A 22,196-nucleotide genomic window follows, 5' to 3' on the forward strand; every position below is an offset into this window, starting at 1 on the left:
GAACCACCGCTTCATCTAGGAGAATCCAGAAATTCCATATCCCTTGCTAACAATTAACCTTACCGAATAAAATTGTCGTGATTCAGTAACCCTATGGATTCGATGCATTTCTTGGGTTTGAACATTAACTTAAGGATTACGAGGTAAGGAAGTTCCTCAATTCAACAGGTCACTTTTGGATTTCAAAGCAAGGTCCCAATCATTGTTCCAAGGTCCCAACGTTGTACAATCAAAAACTGTTCTTTAGTATAGAATATTTTATCAACATATCACTGGTCAGTGGTCAGTATCCCGTCCTCACATCTACAGTAACCTCACCTCTCACCGCTCACCGGTCTCCTCACAGACCCGGCGTCTGCCGTGCGGTCGTTGGCCTTTCCATTCATACGACATGCCAAGGTCTGGCTGTTGCTAACCGGCACTGGGGACCGAGCTTGGCTCCGGCAAACTTTTATCATATCTCAGGAGCCCAGTGAAACTGTCAACATGGTGTTCGGTCCGAGATTTTTCATTGTTTCATTCTATTGAGCGATCGTGTTTGGTAGGTAATTGGTAAAAAAAGAGACTCTTGTGGGAGCAAGGGTGTGTGTGTGAAGGTTGCGGATCTTAAAAACGATTATCATCAATAAAATTTAAAAATTTATCCTATGCAAATAAGTAGACTAGTTGTTCAACAAGCTAAGTAAGAAAACAAAACGTTTATTGTCTAGCCGTTGACAGTCCGGTGAAAACATTTTCTTACTGTTAAAGAAAATAATACAGGAACGCATGTCCTAACAGTAGCAACAATACTTCGGTATGATGGGACCCTCCTCCGTCTGATTCTGGTATGGGCTTTAAACCATTGGCCAACCCCCAGGAAGACGGGTACTGTAGACAGGTTCCACAATTCAGAGTATAGTCTGTGGATTGTTAAAATTAAGTGAATCGTCTTACCATCAATCATAGCATACAAAACAACTGATCTAACTAGTGGGTGAATGAAACATATACAGAATACAGATTGTTTTTAGCTTCCGTGTCTTGCTCTGTAACTGGAAGGCTAATACAGTTAATTATGAACCCAGCGAAAATATTACCATTACAGAAGAAACACAAAACGTGCAAAGTAAATTAGACTGGTTACGTTAGCTTATCGTATTTCCCAAGTAGGTTATGGATAATTAATTAACACCTGACTGAATATTGCGGTGACGTAAAAAAACACAGACTGTAACGGATATGGAATCGTCATGTGTGCAGTTTGGATCGCAATTATAAACAGAGAATCTCAAATTAAACGTGAAGTGTTGTGTTTAAATTCGTTCTATCGGTTTACAAACTTAATTTTCATTAGGAAATCAAAGCTAGAATGAAATTACAAATTTATACTCTACTGCAACTCCTTATTCCCATGTAAGTGTTGTACATTCAAACAGCTGTTAATCTATACAACTAACTTGATAACGTAAATGTCCAAACGCTACGATATTTGCCATTTCCAATCTGATTGAGTTCTACTTAGTGATATAGAAACTTGAAAAACTGTGTTTCCTTCTTAAGTTAAGTTCAATCCTTCTTTACTAAATCCAATGACTGTAGTACGACTAATAACGTGGCCCTCCCGTCTACATGAATGGACATTCCACAATGGGTGTGTGGCGTGGCGCAATCAATACTATCTCGCACCCACGTGGGGGGCGAGCTTTGCTCAGGAAACGTCACTTGTACTAAATTTAAACGAATTTGTATGAAATAATACAATATATAAATGTTCAGTAGTATTCTAAATAGATTTTTCTCGAAACCCTTATTTGAGGGTGGTTTGGAATTCAGTGGATGCTCAGTTGATTCGTGCAAAAATAATATTTCTTACGTTATGTACATCTTGTGTATTTACGTGGTTAGAGAGGCTTTGCACAAGGTTTTAGCAGAAATGAGATTTTTGTTATTTGTAAATGGATACTATTTCTTGTACGACGATGAAGCGGGGGTGTAAACAATATTGGCCCATGATGTGTAAGTTTCTTTCACATGTTACTTTAGTGGTGTTCGGACAAGACTAGAAAATCACTAGATCATGAATTGCAGGGAATTAATATCACATTGCGTGTAGATGCTTTCATTTTTGAACTGTCAAAAGGTAAACAAAGAGAAGTGAAACGGTCCAATCGATTGTAAGGTTATGTCACACGATCGTTGTAGGAAGTGACTAATCAGAAACGCAGCCTTGTGAATTATATTAGCCCAGAGAACATAGGGAAACGTCCGTGGACATGCGTAATATGTAGAGTACAGGGGGGAGGTACTAGGTGATAATGCACGTAGGCACTCGGATCAAGCAGTTAAAAAATACAATTTCCTAGAGAATTTCGTATATCGAGTCGGTTAAATAATTGCTTATTTGGTCCTTTGAGCCGGATATATTGTTGCAAAATGATACAGGTACACCCAAGGGTAAACGGAACAAAAAACATATGATTAATATTGTCAAGAATTAAAAACAGTTTTGGGGATACCAGACAACTTAAAATATATGTTTAAGCTACTAGCATTGACTATTGGGCACTGAAGTAGTCATCAGGAAACGAAGAACGGGCCACCTCTAGAAGTTTGGTTAGGTTGGTCAGGTTATGTTAAGTTTGATTGTATAAATATGGCCCCTGAATTTACGGCCAGTGGCCGGAACCCCCTACACTCGTGGTAGTCATCCCATCTATGTGGACCCTGGACCCAGCTGTCGCATAATTATTGTATTAAAAAAGAACATAGTTGTGTGAGCCAGTAACAGAATGTGCTAGTGTCTATTTTCTATCTTATTTTTAGTTTCTGACATAGTTGATGGGCTACAACAGTTTATATAGCTCACACTAAATCATTCTATTAGTTTTTGACTTGTTCAACATTTCGTGTATTCGATAGATCATTTAAATCAGCAAAATCTGTCGATTATCATTAGATTAGCATTAGAGGTGGCTCACTCTCACATCAACTACGACGATTTTGGTTCAAAAAACTGGTTACAACTTTAACGGGGATGGAATGTCTAGTTGTATCAATAGTCTAAGGTTATTTTATGAAATCTCCGTAATTTTTGCCGGATTGCCAAGTTTTAGTCATGAAAGGCATCGATAACAAACTCAATCCAATGCCCAATCTCAATGTCGCTATGAGCTAGTCATTCTCTATAGTATGTTGTAGGCATTTATGGTTTTTAATCCAATGATAGGGCAGACTAATTATGCGTGAGTGTTTATCTAGGTCAAATGTTTTACGTTATGTCAAAACATTCGCCAAATAAAATTATGTTTCTCAGGCGTCTTTATTGCGTTTCACGGAAAGAGATTCAACATTGTTCGGATTCTATTGGAGACTCTGATGTCTCAGGTGTTACTTCGAATCGTCCTGTTTCACCACAAACTACGTTAGACCACATTACTGCAGCCTGCAGATGTTTCCTCTGTTTCTAGTGTTGGAAAAGTCCAAACGAGTTTTTAATTTTAACATATCCTAATATTGTCTGCGGAATGTCTTCTGGCTGTTCTGTTATTAGATGTGTTGTCCTACTTTGTCGACGCGGAAATTCGCTCTGAAATGTTTGGGACGCATATTTAAAACACAAACATGTTTGACTGAAACAAGTCGTTGAGGAACCAAAGTCGTACTTAAGTCTAAGTTTTGTGTCTTGCATAGCATGCGTTGTAGCTAATAATTAATTACCTAACTCTAATGTAAAGCACATACATTGGTCAGTTTAAAAAATAATTCAACACTTCTAATTCAATTTATTAATTGTACACCAATCTTCAGTACTTTCCGTAACTATATGTTTGACGATTCTTGAACAGTCGTATACTAAGTCTCAAATTAGATGGAGCTGTGAATATTTAGGAGTCGTTGATACCTGTGGTACACATTGATAAGTATTGGAGTACAAACAAAATTGATATGTATTAGTTCTAATGGTCACAGAGCAACAAATCACAAAAACATCTCGCCATCTACCACTAATGATGTTTAAACTACAATTCCCCTTTAGGTTTGGAGTGCGTTCACAGTGATAGTGATAGTGTTGGTGGGGATGCGGAATACTATCCCCCGGAAAACTACCCCCACCCCCCAGGTGAAACGTGACGTCACAAAATCTGCCAACTAACCAATATGGAAGCCGTGTCCGCGACTGGAATACTACCCCCCCCCCTAGACAAATCATGCTATTTAATTTTAATTTTAATTCGAGTAATTCCATTGGATAATAGAAAAGTCATGTGGTGAATATAAAACAGAATTTCGAAATGTTACAGCAAGTTTGGTTGGTTTGGTTAGGTTAGATTAGAACTGTTTGACAACTAAATTTGAGTGTCCGTGACTGGAAAACTGCCCCCCGGTCTCTGACGTCAATATGGCGTAGAACCTGTTTGGGGGGGTAGTTTTCCGGGGGGGCAGTCTTCCGGCGACCCTTTGTTGGTGTTAATACCCCTCAGAACCCTATGTAATATGAAGATGAAACCATCAGTAGCATTGTCAGAGGTGCAATCAACTAACCATCCCACTATCGCCGTGTCTGGTTGTGTTGACATTGGTTATAGTACTTCTCGGTTGTTTGATTAAGGGAAGATAGTGAGTGCTGCAACGTAATATGCGTTCCATGGTATATCTTTTATACATTTCATCCACACTGATTGGGAATACAGAACTAAGTTTAAGGAAGTTTATGAACCTTACAAATATCGAGATTATATTCATTATTTCCTTCAACATTTTGAGACAATCGTACTTTCATACATTCTTGCTTAAAACAACTTAGTTTCATCAAGTCGACGAACACGCAGTTTCCCTAAGTTAAGAAACTAAGTTCCCCGGAAGTTGTGGAGCTCCGATTTCGTTGAGCATAGTCAGATTTATTGTTTCTGAAACCACAGAAACTCTTTAATCAAGTCCCTTGAAGTTGAGATTCTGAGACATCACACATTTTGATTTGATTTGATTTGATGGTCTGATAAATTTAATGTACCTATGTTAAATTCCGAGTATTCCAAGGATAATCCTAAAACTAAAACTAGCTCGAAGAAGATCCTGATTTTGACGTTCATATATCCATTAGTTCAGAAGTTTTATTTAGGTTCCAGTTGTCGACCAACTGACTCCTCTGAAGTTGGAAGATCGTTGTAGTCCCTGACGTTGAGAAATGGCTGCTTCCTGAAGTCGTGGAACAGGTTCTCTGCTGAAATGGTTGTGCTTTTAGTTGACTGAAGTCACAGAAAACATACTACTATAACCAGAATGCCAACCGCATGGTAAAAGCATTAAGTGTTTTGAGAGAGCTTTGCCTGTCAATTCGTAGGCAGCGCCACCAGCGTTGCTATGCTGAGTGCATGGCAACGCTGGTGGCGCTGCCTACGAATTGACAGGCAAAGCTCTCTCAAAACACTTAAAGCTTTTTACCATGCGGTTGGCATTCTGGGTTATAGTAGTATGTTTTCTGTGCTGAAGTGGAGTTGCTGGCTCTCTCTACTGAGGTTAGGAAGTGGATCTCCTGAAATTGAGAAGCTTTTGACATTTTAATTCCCTGAACTCTAGGAACTGGCTCTTTCCTGAAGTCGAGGAACTAGTTCTCTCCTGATGTTGTTAGTTGTTTAGTTGGCTAAATTGGAGGTACTACTGTGGCTTCATCTACTGTAGTTTGGGAACACGTTTCCTCATGAAGTTGTGGAGCTTAGTTTCCTAAAGTTTAGGAACTGTTTCTCCTAAGTTGGACGAGCTCGTAGAGTCCCTGAGTGTAGTGTTGCCAGTTGCAGGTCGCAGGTCGCCGTCCCACATCCACCCGGGCTCCTTTCACATCTCGCCCCGTATTGTTCCGTGCCTTTCCTTCTGGAAGTTTTCCATTTAACGCCCCCCGCGTTTCTATGTAGTCTCAATGTGTGTTTTTTGCTTCCCTACACTCAGGTTCAAGGGTTTCGCCGGATATGCCACATATTGGATCAGTCTACGATACTAGTGAAACATTATTGAATGATCATGCAAAAGAACATCTCAGGATGAAGAGGGCATTGCTCTATAGTAGGGGTTCAGTCCACAGGAACTTCACTACGTCAAAAAGAACATTGAAATTGGGCAAAATTGCAATAGCATATTATTTCTTCTACAAGAAAATTTAGGAGCCACAATGAGTGTTAATTATGATAGTTAGTGGTAAATAAAAACGTACTTACAAAACTTTTTTCGTTTCAGGTTTGTTGCTGTTTCAAATGTTTCGCATGAGGTTGTGAGTTGTCACAAATATAACTTACTATTTAAATCTGCTTGCGTTAGTTAAATTATCATTATAACAATAACCGTTTAACTAAAAAATATGCACTGCAACTGTTTCCTGATTCATATTTTAAAATAAATGCTCTAAACAAAACAATTTCAATACAAGAATATGATTTATGAAAAAAGTAGGCAAAGAATAATTAACTATCTTACTGCACTTTACTGGATTGCAAGATCGTGCTTTCAGAAAATGTTACATCCACATGAACGTTTTGTTGTGCAAGAAAAATATTTTTAAAAGATCTCGTCGTCGCAATTAACTATCAATTGATGAATTACAAACACAAAAAACACAAAGAAGCCATAAAATTGCTGATAATTGAATTTATATGGTACCAGGTGACAATTAAAGTTGAAGATCGGCTATTATCTTTAGCAAACGTAAAAATTGCAATAGCAAGTTTAAAAGTTCAAAACTTTCAACCGCAAGTGTTATTTTTGGTCTCAGTACATATTTGCATTGCAGTTGGTCGTGATAGTAATAAGGTAAACAAGGAAAATACGACTGAGAATCAGTGGCAGTTATCACAAATCGTTTGAGATACAAGCCATTTAAAAATCTCACACCCGTGCATCCATGCATTCGTTGTGGATTTTCATTTCAACAATGCTTTTAGTCTAAGTGGAATTTAATAATTGGGCTGTTTGTTTACTTTATGCAACTAACCGTATGGTTTAGATTGGCATGTATAGGTTATTTGTATAATTTACTTCACTACATAATACCATTGACTATTGGATACTAACAGTCAAAGATATTTCTAAACAAATTGGTTTTGATTGTCGCATAGCAAACAATGACAAATTAAATTTAACGTTTAGCACCAATATGGTGAATTAATATTCTTTCGCGAAAGAGGAGTTACAAAATTACTGTCCTTTTTAGAATTTGATTTTTGCTCTCATAGTTGAGTTTGGCGAACCACTTATTTTTATGGAACTAATTAGGATATGTCGATAATTTATATCAATTTTAATAACCACCCTTTGTTGAACAACATAAGAGTTATTCCAAAACAAAATAAAAACTACATACTTTTTACCGAGGAAAATGATTGTTCCGTTTTGCATTTATAGCTTTGTTGAAATTGTCCTACGCGCGGACTTGAACAAAACATCGGTCTTGCAGTGATTATTCTTAGAAATAGTTGATTGCATGCACTGATCACGCTCAGCAATCGTGTAACCGAACTTTCTCCCGTGTTCTGATGAAGAGCCAAGCAAGAGACGCGTGTATGAATGTCTGATGCAAAGTCGTGCGTTCTGCGTCGTTGTGAAACGGCGTCGCTCGAAATCGAGCAAAGTTGTATGCCTGCACTTGTCCAGCTACCAAGTCATTCTACACATCAACTAGATTCGTAGTATTTAGTCTGACGCAATACAAGTATTCTGTTGTATACATACAGTTAACACGTTTCAACCCGGTGCAGAATAAATACATATGAATATCTGCCACATTTAGGCGACTGTGACTGCTTTGACAGGTGAAGCAAGGTGAGTGTCGTAATTTGTGGTTTCGGTAGGGTTTTCAGGTGACAACCGAGAAATTCGAGAGTTCGGCTCTGATTTCAACCAGTATTTTGACGTCGGTAAAAAAGTACCGTAATTTCAAACTTGAACACTCATTTGATCGAATTGTGGTGTTGTTTTTTTCCATTTGGATTAGCTTTTAGATTTGTGCGTAGTTTTAATTATCTGTTTTGACATTTTCGCAGTTTGATATTTTCATCCGTGCTGATCCAGTGTTATGGATGGTTTATTGTGTAGTTTATATTGCGCCTAGGCTGATAATTACCTCAATCTTAACCAGAACACATGTTTCGATAGTTGTTTTCGTCACATTTTTTGTGTTGTTTACAATATCATCGCTTTGTTCCCAGTTCAGAATCGTCTTTCTCTTGTACATGATCTAACCGCATGACTTGTAGCATGTTTTCGTATTTTCGCGGATATATTCAACAGGATCAGCCACGGTACAGTGACGTGTCCTAGTCCTGTGATCCTGTGTGTCCTTGAGAGCGCCATACTTTCGCCTACCACTACCACCACGGCGCCGCTTCCTGTCCGTGTGGCACTAACCTCCCGCAACCGGTTACTTACCATCAATACACAGTCTAATCTAGGGATATTTCACTCAAATCCAGGTATTTATCCAAGCAGTGTAGTGTAGGTCGAACGTCGGTTGCGATTAGGAACATAGTTTTACAAAATCGTTCGCCTTTTGATCGTTACTTTAAAACTCAGAATTTGAGGGTAGAATGGTGTGGCGATCCTCTCTAAAAACAAAGATAAACTACGGTCAGACTCAAATAACAAAATGTAATCGTCTCTGACTAGTCTACTTCTATCTGCTGAGTAGGCTTGACAACTTTTAACCTTGAAAAGAAGTTATGGTGATTTTAGATTTAAAACAAACATAAACTAACGGTGGGCATAACCCCTTTTGACTTTTGAATCTACTTTAAATTAGCAACTGGGCTTTGACCACTTTAAACCTCGATAAGTTGTGGATGGCGATGCGGCTAGGCCTCAATAACAAGCTTCATCGTATTTTTACTTTGTGTCTTTTACCTGAATCTGCAGATTGAGTTGAAACATTTTTCAATCTCGATATGAAATCGTGGATGGCGATATTACGATTGAATCAAAGATAAACTGCAATATTAATATACTTCAACAACAAGCATAAACCGTTAGACCTTTAATGTCTACTTGAATCTCCAAAATGGACTTTGACAACAAAAATCTGTATAAGACATCAAGGGTGGCAATATCTATAAAACAAACAGTAAACTAAAATACGGGATACGATGAGACCTCAATAACAAGCATAAGCCCATCGAATTTTAATATCTCACTTGAATCTGCAGACTGGGATCTAGAAGTCAATAACAAGATGTTAGTGTCCAGGTCGAGGTTTTACCGTATGTTTGTCGTCTATCTGTGTAGTGGAGTGAGTCAGTGCGTGGAGTAGCCTTGGTCCTGATACAATCAACCCGAGGGTCACTAATTAATGGACCAACTGTTGTTGGACCTATGGACCAGTGGTGTGCTGGTGCCACGCGTCAGTCCATGACCTTATACACGAGCCCGTTTCTGTCCAACCGGGCTTAGTGAAACCGTTTGATATATTCTCGCCCTGTAAAACAATTCTAGTGTTTGTCTTGGAAGTTATTTAGGTCCTGTCTAATTTGCACTCAGTCTAGTTTTGGACTGTTGGAATCGGTTCGTGTAGTTTTAAATCGTTTAAAATTTTTCTACATCAGACTTTTATTTCTAAGGATATAATATGAGATTTTTTCATTCACTATATTTCAGTGTATATATTTTTGAGTGGTGTTCAATTAAAGTCTAGGCCTAAATGCATTCAATAACCAATTTAAGTACCTTTACCCCATTTTTGTTGCGAAAAATATAAATTTGTGCCAAGTGTCAATCTATTTGGTGTTTATCGTCACCAGATGATAAAAATGTTCCCAGTGATAAATATTTTATACCGATTCAAGTATTTGTTATCGTCAGATTAAATCCTTGTTGGTGAACGTTGAACCACAGTTACAGTATAACATGTTTTACGTTGAACGTTGAACCACAGATACAGTATAACATGTGTTACGTTGAACGTTGAACCACAGATACATATATAACACGTTTTACGTTGAACGTTGAACCACAGATACAGTATAACATGTGTTACGTTGAACGTTGAACCACAGATACATATATAACATGTTTTACGTTGAACGTTGAACCACAGAATACAGTATAACATGTGTTACGTTGAACGTCGAACCACAGATACATATATAACATGTTTTACGTTGAACGTTGAACCACAGAATACAGTATAACATGTTTTACGTTGAACATTGAACCACAGATACAGTATAACATGTTTTACGTTGAACGTTGAACCACAGATACAGTATAACATGTTTTACGTTACGACCTAAATTTTAAACTGATATAATCCATAAATGTTGACACTTTGGTATTTTCGCGAGAATTTTTAACGATCCATAAAAGCTGTTCACTGTACTGCATGTAATTTGCAAAAGTTTCTACCTATGCAAGTTAAATAAGAGTTGCAAACTCCTTCTACGCGACAATACCACTAGACGAGGTTGGTTTCAAGATTTAACATTGCAACTTCAATTCAGCTGAATTGCAACTTCGTCGAAACTGTTGTATATACTACTTCTGTATTGTGTTCTTAAGTACTTTAAACACAATTCACTTGAATCGCGATCATAAATTGTGGAAACCTTAGTTTAGAGACATAATTTAAATATTGACTTTTGCATTTTTATAGGTTGTGTAAGTTAGGTTGTATGTAAACTAGTATGCAGAAGGATACACCAAAAGGGGAAAACGAGTTTTTTCTGGTCTGGTTTTTAGAGTACAGTTTTTGATTATAAGTCACCGACCTAACGTTTCACGAAACATTTTTTGTACTCATATTTATTTTTTTATCTATAAATTTTTTAAAAACTTGAAACACACGTTTTTTTTCAAATTTCCTAATATTTATAACAATTTTTGGCCCTACATTGATATTTTGTATTTAAATCATGTTGAAAACTACGGACTAATTGATCAAATATTGGAAAAAATAAATTTAATTAGTTTACCTAATAGCTGACCTTATACTATTTTTTGAAAAACTACACATTTTAAATTGTTGTAAACCAGTCATACCGGACCACAAACGATTTCTTCTGCCAATTGGGAATGAACCAATAATAGCAGAGCGCCTTCAAACGAACCAAGCCACCCGCCGTACACGTGTGCTCGTATGTTGCATCGCGTATTGAGACGGCGCTGGTAAAGCGGTACAAAATAACATTAACATCTACTCTTATCCTTACATAAATAATTCTGTTTTCTTTTCATCTCCATACTTATAAAAGGCAAATTTACTGACAGATGATCACCATATCTCACCAAATATACCACTTAGAATTAATTATCAAACGTGGTCCCTGTATGCTGGAGATGTAATAAACCGGGCTTTTACAAGATTCAAAATGGGGTGTTTTGAGTTAAAGAAAGCTATTTGTGACTATGCAAGCCTTTATATTTCGGTCTGTATAAGCTGAACCACAGTTTATATTAGTTGGTACCACGACTGTTTTATATTTTTATAAAAGTTAAAACCCTTGTATTCTCTAAATAAAAATGATGATGAATATTGTCTCTGGCTGACATCACCATGTTAATGTAACATCTATATTATGTATCTGGGGTAATGTTAATATCTGTCGTATGAGCCAGAAAAAAAATAGGCTATGAATTAAACAGAGTTCTAAAGGAATAATTTAAATCAGGTAATAATGACAAGGAATTATAAGCTTTAGGTTTAGTTCTCTTTAATAACAAATCACATAATATTATGTCAACCAAATCTTAAAATTCTATGTAAAATGATTAAAATCCTACAAAACATTTACACAGTAAATTTACATGATATACCTATCTAAAAAATCCACCATAACCAAGTCCAATCCAGGAAAGGGCTTATTGAAGGACAAATTGGGGTGGGTTCCTGTGTAGTGTGTGGGGAGCAGATAAGGATTCCTCAAGAAGGGGCTAGGGGTTGTAGGTCAGTTTGTGGGTGTATGGGTGAGAATGTGTGGGTGGTTTGGGTGGAGGGGGAAGCAACCCATCACCTACCCTGTACAATACACCCTTGTCCCTTTTTCCACCCTCACTGCTTGGTACTTTCTAAACTCTAATTATTTTTTCTGTTCCCAAATCTCATTCTTAGATATTTGCTCAGTATTTTTTTAACTGAATCAAATAGATAGGCTAGCTATTAATTTTTATTTTTAAATTCCGAGTTCACATATTTGAATATGACCTCTCTTTTTGGTAGATCAATCAATTATCAATTATCAATTATTTAAGATGGGGACGCCACTATGTGCGTATTTTAACCCAAATATGAGTGAAGGATGAGTGTAGGATGAGTGGCGCGATCTTGTAGTCTTGTTAGTGACTAAGGCCGACATGTTCCTTAGACACAGCTGTTAATTAATAGCCCATACAGCTAATGGCAACTAAGGAAAAGGGACCTACAGTTTATAGTGGAATCCGAACCACATTTTTTCCTTGTAATTTACGAATTGGTCTAATTATCAGGATAGTACTGCAGATAGTCGTAGTAGCATACTCACTAGTGCGGACGTTAATCCACACCAGGGAGCATCGCATCCACAGTGCATCCCTATAAATATCCACAATTCGTGACCTCCTAGTAGCTGGATTACAGGACGCCACCAGTCCCAGTCAATACGAATAGTCAATAGATAACCAAGTAGATACTATTTTCATGATTTTTAATAATCACGATCACAATTGTTAGTTTGTTCTAAAAATAAAATAAATATAAAGGTTATTATCCTCTAATAATTTGTAATCATTACAAACGCATTGAATAGGGAATTGGTTATGTTTGTTCATTGAATTGATATTTTTATAAAACCGAATAAAATACATAATAGTATAATTTTACCAAATTTGTGTTCAAATTGGGTTAAATTATGGAAATAAAGTCCTTAATGTATGATTAGTTATTACACACTCTATTGATTGGTATTCCCACATTACTCACATACTGTCAATATAAGAGGCTGTAAGTTGATTAAAACAGTTTAAAACATTTATGTTTTAAAATGTATTAAGTAGGCTATAATATTTAGGTCTCTAAAAGGTCTATAGAGTTAAAATACAAATAAACAGTTATATGTTTACTAGTTCTGTAGTATATGTATGTTATTGAATTATTACTTCTAATTGAAGTTTTCTAAAAAAAAAGTAAATAATTTTTCTTTAAAAAACTAGGATTATTGATTTTTTATATGAATACTGTACAGTTAGTGAGCTAATATTATTTCAAACATAATTTCCTAATCTTGTTTACTCTACAGTTAATATTTTATAAATTCACAATATTGTTTTTTATTTCATTCTTACCGTGTAGGATAGGCATGAAAGTGAGTAGGCAACATCAGTAGAATGTATCACATTGTAGGTCAAGAGCACATTCACCTCCCCTCCCCCCACCAACCCTTGTCTAGACTAAAGGGCTGCAGATCAATCCCTTTTGGGTTTTATCTTTCATAAAATTTTGCCCTTTTTCAATTATTCAATTTCCAAACATATTTTCTATTGCAATCTTTCATTGCGGTATATTTGAAAATAACTCTTTGGCTAATTTTGTTCTATTAGATAGAGGAGTAACTTAGTTAAGGTGTTCCTTTGATGTGACATTCAGTTACATGACCAACAAAAACTGTTGGTGGTACTATAATTATTTTCACTCATTAAAATTCACGAGAGGTTACAATTGAATAGGTAGGTTTAATAAAACATCTTTAACTGTATTTGCAGTGATTCATAATATATCTTACTGTGATTCTGGTTATATTGCAATAGTGAATGAGTTGTATGCGCTGTAGGCCTACACTACAGTGTGCTGATGTTGTGATATCAAATTATGATGACACATTTCCTTCTGCTGTCAGTGAAATTATATCCATCACTTCCCCTCTCTCAGTATGTTGGACATGGATGTGGCAAAAACGCAATTGGAGGAATTTGCTGTGGCAGTTGGTAAAAAGTGTTAGAGTATTACCGTTGTGCGGTGTTCATTTTGGTAATATTATTGACTATATATCTAATACTTGAGAAGAGATAATGCTGAACATAAGAATTTTTGACAATCCAGAAATGTAGGTTGGCTCGGTGCCTAAACAGGCGACATTCACTGGAGCCTTGAAGACACTGGTATAGACAAGTCAGCCATTAAACTGTCGTCAGTTTCGGCAGATTTAGTGTCAAACTCAAGGATGTAACCTGGTTCAGTCTGCTATATTTGAAAATACGGTATTCCAAAATTAACATCATGTCTACAAAAACAATGTTTAGGGTGAAGTGGTTAGTGACTAATGCCAACCAAGAATTTTACTGAAACCACATTAAAATAAGAATAACTGCATAGAGTACACATTGTGTTTTATCAATGGTATACAAAAAAAATAATAAGTGTAAATTTTTGTAGACCTGATATGATAGTTATCAGTAGGAAATACCCCCGCCGCAGAAATCCTGCAGACTAAATAAATTTCTAAATGGATAAACTAAATACGTTTTCTTACAATGTAGCATATTACTTTAATTCACTGTTTAAGTAACATAATGAAGTTTAACAAGTACTTAGGTTTAGGTTGTCATAAATAAGTTAGCCAAATTTGATCAACATACATCCATAAACATTAACAAGCAAACTACAACAGTTAAACTTCTCTCCGTAACCTTTAATCGTACAACAACACTTTAATATACAATTTTTAAGCTCTATAGAAGGGTGGTAATGATAATTGAGCATATCATGATTTAAAAAAAAATTGAAACCTCATAACATCCTGTTCTTATTACCTAAGCTTGCTGGTTCACAAACTTAACGTTTATTCATTCCTACACATTCTTGGCGAATTACACCAATATCGGGCCAAAATTTCTCTAGTTATCGTGTTCTCATTTGAATTAACTGTTGTCATACATTTTTCCAGGAGTTTACCTTTTTTAGCGAATTTCCCATATAGGGAATAAGCTATTACCGTAGTACTCATGGTAAGACCTGGACGCGGGACCGAATTTTTTTTTCGTTTTGAGGTCCCTAGAGGTCAAAAACACCATCCGTTCAAATTCATATATATATATGTGTCCCGTCAGCGCGATAACTCGAGCAAAAATGATCCGATTTTGATGAGATTTGGTACAAACGTGTAAACGTACGTTTATTCGAACGAGTTCGCGATCCAGCATGATCGGACCATGGGAACGGGGGTTTTATGGGGTAAAAATAGGTTTTTCCCATTTTTGACCCAAAAAAGATAAAATTTAGCAATTTCTTTCCAAACCATTTTGTAGAGCTTAAAAAAACAAATAATTTAGTATATTGAAGCGTTATTATGCGCCTAATGGTTACGGAGAAAATTCCAAAAAATTGTAAATTTAAAATTCCCATGTTATTCTTATGGAGAATAAGTAAACTGTTGTTGTAGTTTGCTTGTTTGTGAACATATTTTGATCAAATTTGGAAAATGTTTTTATTTCTTACTAACTATTCACATTTTACAAAAAAAAAAAACAGTTTTACCCTCCCTGATGTAGCAAACCTAAGTACTTGTTAAACTAATTCTATTTAAATCAAGAATAAATGTTATATTTTTAAGTAGACATTTCAGTGTAAATCCAATCAGTCAAATGGAAATTCGCTTAGTCTGCAGGTTTGCTGTGGCGGGGGTATATTGAATGTAGTACATTTATTTTTAGCTCAATGAATAGCTAGTGATAAAAGCCTTGACTTTACAAATTTGCTAAATAATTTTTTATTTCTTAAAACTGTTTTTGTTGTTTCAGATCAACAATTGGCAAAGTGGCGAGGAACCATGGTCCCGTGTCAGCCCAGACAACTTGTGATCCTCTCTCTGCCGTTCGCCGCGCTCGTCGCGTTCTTCTGGTTCAAGCGCAGGAAGAGTCTGTCACGCAGTGACCCCGGCGGGACTCCAGTGCGACCGAAACCAGGTGATACTGCAATCAAAGGAGACCCACAGACAAGTGAGGTCATCAAGAAGAAGATCGAGACTGTAGAAGCAATCAAGACAGCTGTAGAAGTGAAGAAACCATCTGTAGAAGAAGCTGTGGTGGCCAAGACAGTCGCCAAAGAAGAGTGTTTCCGAAAATCTATTGAAGAAGAAGCGGCTGAGTTGGTAAAATCTCTTGAAACTGATTGTGCAGAGATCAAAGAAATTGTATGCAACAGTTCTGCTGTTCAGACCAAAGAAGAAAATCCTTGTCAGGACTTTGAAAACAATCAGATTTTTCACAGCACCATCATCGAGTCTGAGAAAGATTTTGAAGAAAAGCACTACAATTTGGTGCTCATACAAGAGGAAGAAGTTTGTGTAGAAGAAGTCTGCGAGAAAGAAGCAGAAAAGTCTGAACAGTGTTGTGAGTCAAATCAACCTGAAGCTGCAGACCTAGAACAGACTCTAACAGTTGCATTTGAAGATCAAAGTACTTTGGAGTACAATCCTACCAAGAAAACTGTCATAGAAGAGTCTCATACCAGTGAAGCGACAGTGATTGACAACAACTGCGCCTCTAGCAGCACGGACACAGAGAACACGTCAGTGGACACCGGACTGGGCAGTCAAGATCCTTCCACAGTGGAAGAGAACACGATGGCTCAGGGACAGAAGACTGAGAAGAATGAAAGTAACACAACTGGGCTGGAGGAGAAACTGGCGTCATTGGGATTGGACACAACACAACAGCCGGCGCAGCGCAGTGAACGTGATTCAGCCAATCACAGTCCGGCCGAGGTGATGCTGAACAGTCCTGCCATCAGCACATTCTCAGACGCACACAGTGAGGTTAGTCAATAGTGATACAATAATTAATCTAAAACCTGTAAATTAGGTCCACAGGTTTGATTTTATATGGGAATATTTTGGGTTAAACAAAGTCCTTATTGATAGCCTGAAAATAATTCAAAAGCTGGAATTTGAGTTGTAGCTTGTGACACGTAAGCTGGCACTTGGGCCTAGCGCGGGCAGTGTTGGCGGGGGAGGGTGAAGGTAAGGAAAGGACCGGACTGCAAACATTTCCGCTGACTCACAGGAGTTGGCTCCTCGTGTTTCATGTGCTTGACTCTACGAGAGTTGCGAGGACATTTGATGCCACCCGCATGACGGCACATAATGTTTTGAACTAGAGGCTAGTAGCGATCGGTCAAGTGCCAGCTTACGTGTCACGATCTATAATTCAAAAGGTGAGGTGAACTATTTATATTCTTTTTATTTGGGCGATGAGCTACTGCAATGGTAGTGAATTTGAAAGGTATTTAGTAAGTTAAGCCTATGTTAATGAAAATTATACTTATTTTGTTTTTGTTAATCACAGTAATCAACATGATGAAGTTTTGTCTTTTTAATGTAAAGTAAGGCTGGCCATATACTACGGGATCAAACTGTCGGAAGCAAGTATCGTTTAAGGTTGACTAGCATGAAAACTAGCTGTTACCAGATAGAACTGGTTATTTTATACATTTTTATAAGCATCAGCAAACCTGGTATGTTATGGCTACCCTGTGTGGGTACCAGAGACCTTAAAAACATCGTTTTTGTCGTCTGGAGAGATCAAAAAGAAAATGTAATGTCTAGATGTATTAATGTGATGCCCAAGATAATAGCTCGAGATGAACTTTCTACAGTAGACGCTCGCTAATCTGACATGTTGAGGACTTTGAATCTGCTGAATTTTTTAATGTCTTTTAAAAACCGCTGTTATTGCCAGACTACCGCTAAATAATAAATTCAACCGATATCTGCCAATCGCTCTAGTCATTAGCCAATGGCTCCCGTCATCTGATGATCACGCTTAAATTATTTAAAACCGAAAAAAGTCCTTTCAAACCTTGAGACCAAAATTATTGAAATTGCCGGACTCTCGGATGCTGGATTAGCGGGCTTTTACTGTGCCAAAGTACTAATTAATGAATTATTTTGGCAAACAGTAAGGTTAGTCAACCCATAACTAACAAGAGTGGTTCTAACATACCTGGGATTCCGACAGTTTGTAACCTAGATAGGGTCTTATATGCATGCTGACTGCCCATTGTTGCTAGGTCATGAGTTGGTTGAGCCGTTGTGAACCCCTTGACTGCGGGAGACCACCAAAGGTAGAAACGTTTGACTATGGGCCGCACACGTTTGTTCCGATTCCACCTCCTCTCTACCTATGGACCTTTCCTACCTTCCCTGAATGGGTTTGTTGCTTTTATTTTTGTCTGTCAGATAGAGCCGATATGGAAATGGTTCTTTACGGGTGAATTATATCACACAATGACAAAAATATTGTATTAGCAGTATCGACTAACTAGGTAGGCCTAGTGTGGTTTATGTTAGTTAAAATTGTGTTAGGGGCTGCATTGCGTCAATTTATGCTTAGTAAAAAAAAAAAAAAAAAAAAAAAAAAAAAAAAAAAAATAGAGTACACCTAGGATATATGTACTGTACAATGCTATACTTACACAGTTTTTGTCCTTAAAGCTGTGGTGTGGCAAATGGCTTGCAAATGAAAAAAGTTAGTGGTTTAAATGGAAAACAGAGCCTTGAATATGGTGACAATGAGGTACAACTTAATTACAGTAATCTAATGTTTTTCATAATTTTTATAATAGTTTTTTTTATTTTTATTTCCAATGCTGCATTTTGCTTATCCAACCGTGTTTGTTGAGGCTGGTTTAGCTCGGATAATCAAATAAACTAGGATAATTGAAATTTTAATGTATTAAAACAATTACAAAATTTAATCATGTTTTAAAAAAGCCCTTGGAGGGAAGCCAAAGCACAAAGTGGCTCAAATTAAAGATTTGATCAAGATTGTTTTACGAAGATTCTAAATATTTTACGTAACAACATTTTCAAAAAAATTAGTCCTACTGTCGTTAGATTACTCTAAAGAATAGCATTAAATGAGAGTTACCTTAGTAAGAATGAAGAAATTTTATCCATTAAGTTTCAAATCATGCTTTTCCAATTCTTTTGAACAATACACATAACGGAATTATATGTGGTTCATTATTATATTGGTAGGATTTCTGCTGCAACTGTGGGAAGCACCGCTTTATGGCTTATCTGCTTCATCCTAACATCATCATCACATGTAATGTCAACTAGCTTATTCGAAATAATGTCCAATTCATGTTTGATTTCTTTTCATCATCATTTTTAAATTTAAATCTACTGTTACAGAAAAGCATTATGTAACCTCTATGTTTTTATATTTTGTTGTTAAAATGTAGTCCAAAATCCTGTAAAATCATTAACAACTTAGTAGACCAGCTTAAATAAATCATAATTATTTACGGATATTAATTTTATTTTGGAGGTAAATCATTTTACACTTTCTCGAACAACACGTGAAATGTTCTGAATCTAATAGATTTTTTCAAAATATCCTTTTCCTCATCTCCTTGTCTCAAAATGTCTCCTCATTTGTGGCCCAATGAGTGAGCTGTCGTATGGGCTAATGTATGTTCAATGAATTGATATGTGGATAACGTCACCCATATTACTTTGAATCGAAAAATTGTTTGTGACTTACAACACAAATAAAAGTACTTTCTGATGTTGAGTAGCTTACTTATTTCATATACAATATACAGTCTGTTCTTTTAATTCCTTTTCTATATATTTAAAGAAAAGAATCTTCTATTTGTTTAATAAGTTTAAAAATAGTTTATTCCTCATAGGATTGAACTTTTATTGTGTTAAGGTACAGAACAGGTACAACCTCGGACTCTAATGTCCTGGGTTCTTATCCATTCAAATACCTATGGCTTTAGATAAGCGGTAATTCTGCTGAACTTCTAGCACTAGCGTGAAAAATGTTTGAAATAGTTTTCTTGGCCTATTATTAAAGAATGTGAAACAAGACATTGATGATATCTCCATGATTAACAATTACCTGAGGTTTTACTATTGTTTAATATCCGCAGGGCTCTAGTGACAGTGGGAAAGGTTGCAGTGATGTCGTGACCCCGCCGTCCCGTACCCCCGCGGGGGGCTCCAGTGTGGCGGGGGACCTAGCTCCCTCCGTGTATGAGTTTGTGCTGCCTCAGGTCATAGTAGGCCGGCTCATCGGCCGACATGGAACCTTCCTACACGACATACGCGCCAAGACACATACACACGTCTTCATAAAAAAACACCCGGAAACCAGCAGCCTCAAGATTTGTGCTATTGAAGGTGGGTGCTTGTTTCTTAATATTTGTTGGTAATAGATAATAAACAACAGACAATTCTATTTATTTGTGTTTTCTCAAAGAAATACGATGGTGTCAACAAATGCAGGTACTTCTTGCTGTAAAGAAGTAAAATTTGTTATAATTTATCGAAAAACTTTTATCGAGTAAAAAAGGTTGTTCTACCAGTCAGATCTTATTACAATGTAAAAGGGTTTTTTTGAATTGTGTTGTATGGTTGACGGGAAGACTGATGTCGGTAGCTGTTCCGGTGCTATAGGAGTGAAAGTCTTGATTCCTTGAAAAGTCCAGGTTATCTTTTCATTAGAACTTAATGGGTATTAAAGGTTTTTGGAGTTGAAAGGGGTGATGTTTTAAAAGCATCGCTGCAGCTGTCAGTGAAGGCAGGGTTGGAGAGTGCCCTCACAGGCTTATTTTGGGTAACCGTGTTGCGTTTTATGTTCTAAACATTAATATTGAAGCCATGAACTGTATAGGAAACATACCTTATTGTCTCAACTGCAAATGCAATGCTTTAATATTTTATTGTTATTTCACTTGGTTTGCTGTATAGGCTAATATCCCAAGGATAACCTCAGAATTTTACCTTGATTTAAACTTTGTTAAAAAGTCTGAGCTGTTTATGACCTATATTTAATTAATGCTCAGTCTTGAATACCTCTATGAACTTTTCTGAAGAGAATAGTTCTTATCTTCCGCGGAGGAAACTTCCTGGCAAGGAAACTTTCTGGAAAGAATTGGTTTGTCAAGAAGGGATTAAAGAGATGAGCTAGAATAATACAATTTATGACACCAAAGTACACAAATTTGTTTAACATTCATTTTAGTTACTTTAATTGAACCAAAATAAGGCAGCAAACTTGGTGACATCTTCACATGAGTAGCTTATTTATCATCCTAAAAACTTTGCTTACAATTGGATTTTCAACATAAATAAAATTGTGAACACTGAATATCAAGAACACCATTCCAATGACGTCTGTGAACCAAACACTTGTCGAGCCACACCTGCTGTTTGTAGTTAATTGCAAAAAATGTGTGCTTATCACCATTGCATACACAATTGTGTCAACGCTACGATATCATCGACTCTCTTCTCTCCTTGGTGTGACTTATTCGTCGTTACTATCATAGAGTTGTAGGGAATCTTTTACAGCTGGTAGGTTTGTGGTAAGATTATATGTGTAGTAAGCAAACTTTTGGGATATTTAAATAAGTTTTTTGCTCCTAAGAATGCTAGGATTAGTTCAGTTTGCTAGGAAAGTGGTAAAACTTTCCTTATACTTTTTTTACTTTTTTTAATTGTTTATGTGTGTGTGTTTAGGATATTGCTACTGTTGCAATCAGTAAAATTGCATTTGAGAAGGTTGGGTTATGTTTTTATGGTTCAGGCGATATTATTCAATCAAACAGGTGTTCACCAATAAGTATCAATAGTGTGCAACGCAGTAAACAAAGTCAAGAAAAAAAAAATAATTTGTTTCAAAATCAAATAGGTAATTTTTTAATTTGCCACCTTTTTGTTCCAACAAATGTTTGAACAAAAAAGAAGCTGAAGTGTTTACACAATATTTTAAAACCTATTTTTAATCAATTGTATTACGTTTAAAAAAAGGCATAAAGGTGCATAAACACTTAACAGTCAAGTAAAATAAGATCAATTGACTAAACCTCTTTGCAGGACACCCTGTATAATAAGATACCTTGGCTGTGAGTATAAACAGTAATTAATTGTAATCAACTGGATCTTTACCAGGAACCCAACAAGACATTGATGCAGCTTTGAAGATGATTCGACAGAAGTTTCCAATCAGGAGATTCCCAGACCTTACCTTGGAGAAAGTGTCTTTTGTCAAGGACCCATGCATGCCCATGGATTTTGAAAGCCTGCAAGTAAGTTTCTTTATGATCTGTATATAATGTATCTTGCAAAGATTTTCTAGTAAAACATGTCAATAAATCTGATTTGTCTTGTTTTGATGTTGCCTTTGCTTTGGTGCAAAATTTGTTTTTGGGGGAAATCTTGTTTCAGGGTGATTAGGTATTTTAAGCTTTAATTGTGGAT

General features: G+C 36.5%; 1 protein-coding gene across 3 annotated transcripts in view; it reads left to right on the forward strand.

Annotated features, from left to right (window-relative positions):
- Positions 1–22,196, forward strand: part of LOC128992345 (A-kinase anchor protein 1, mitochondrial-like) — a 72,284-nt gene that overhangs the window by 44,564 nt on the left and 5,524 nt on the right. For 2 of the 3 annotated variants that reach the window (XM_054415887.1, XM_054415894.1), the window contains 4 exons: positions 15,721–16,736; positions 17,990–18,043; positions 19,865–20,114; positions 21,888–22,024. In XM_054415887.1, coding sequence (XP_054271862.1) covers positions 15,750–16,736; positions 17,990–18,043; positions 19,865–20,114; positions 21,888–22,024 — 1,428 coding nt within the window. In that variant the 5' untranslated portion in view covers positions 15,721–15,749. The remainder of the gene's footprint in view (positions 1–15,720; positions 16,737–17,989; positions 18,044–19,864; positions 20,115–21,887; positions 22,025–22,196) is intronic. The other variant, XM_054415902.1, reaches the window with a different exon arrangement.

Source organism: Macrosteles quadrilineatus, unplaced genomic scaffold, assembly GCF_028750875.1.
Source record: "Macrosteles quadrilineatus isolate MER2022 unplaced genomic scaffold, UCM_ALF_1.0 Scaffold_1__1_contigs__length_201487025, whole genome shotgun sequence".
Lineage (NCBI taxonomy): Eukaryota > Metazoa > Arthropoda > Insecta > Hemiptera > Cicadellidae > Macrosteles > Macrosteles quadrilineatus.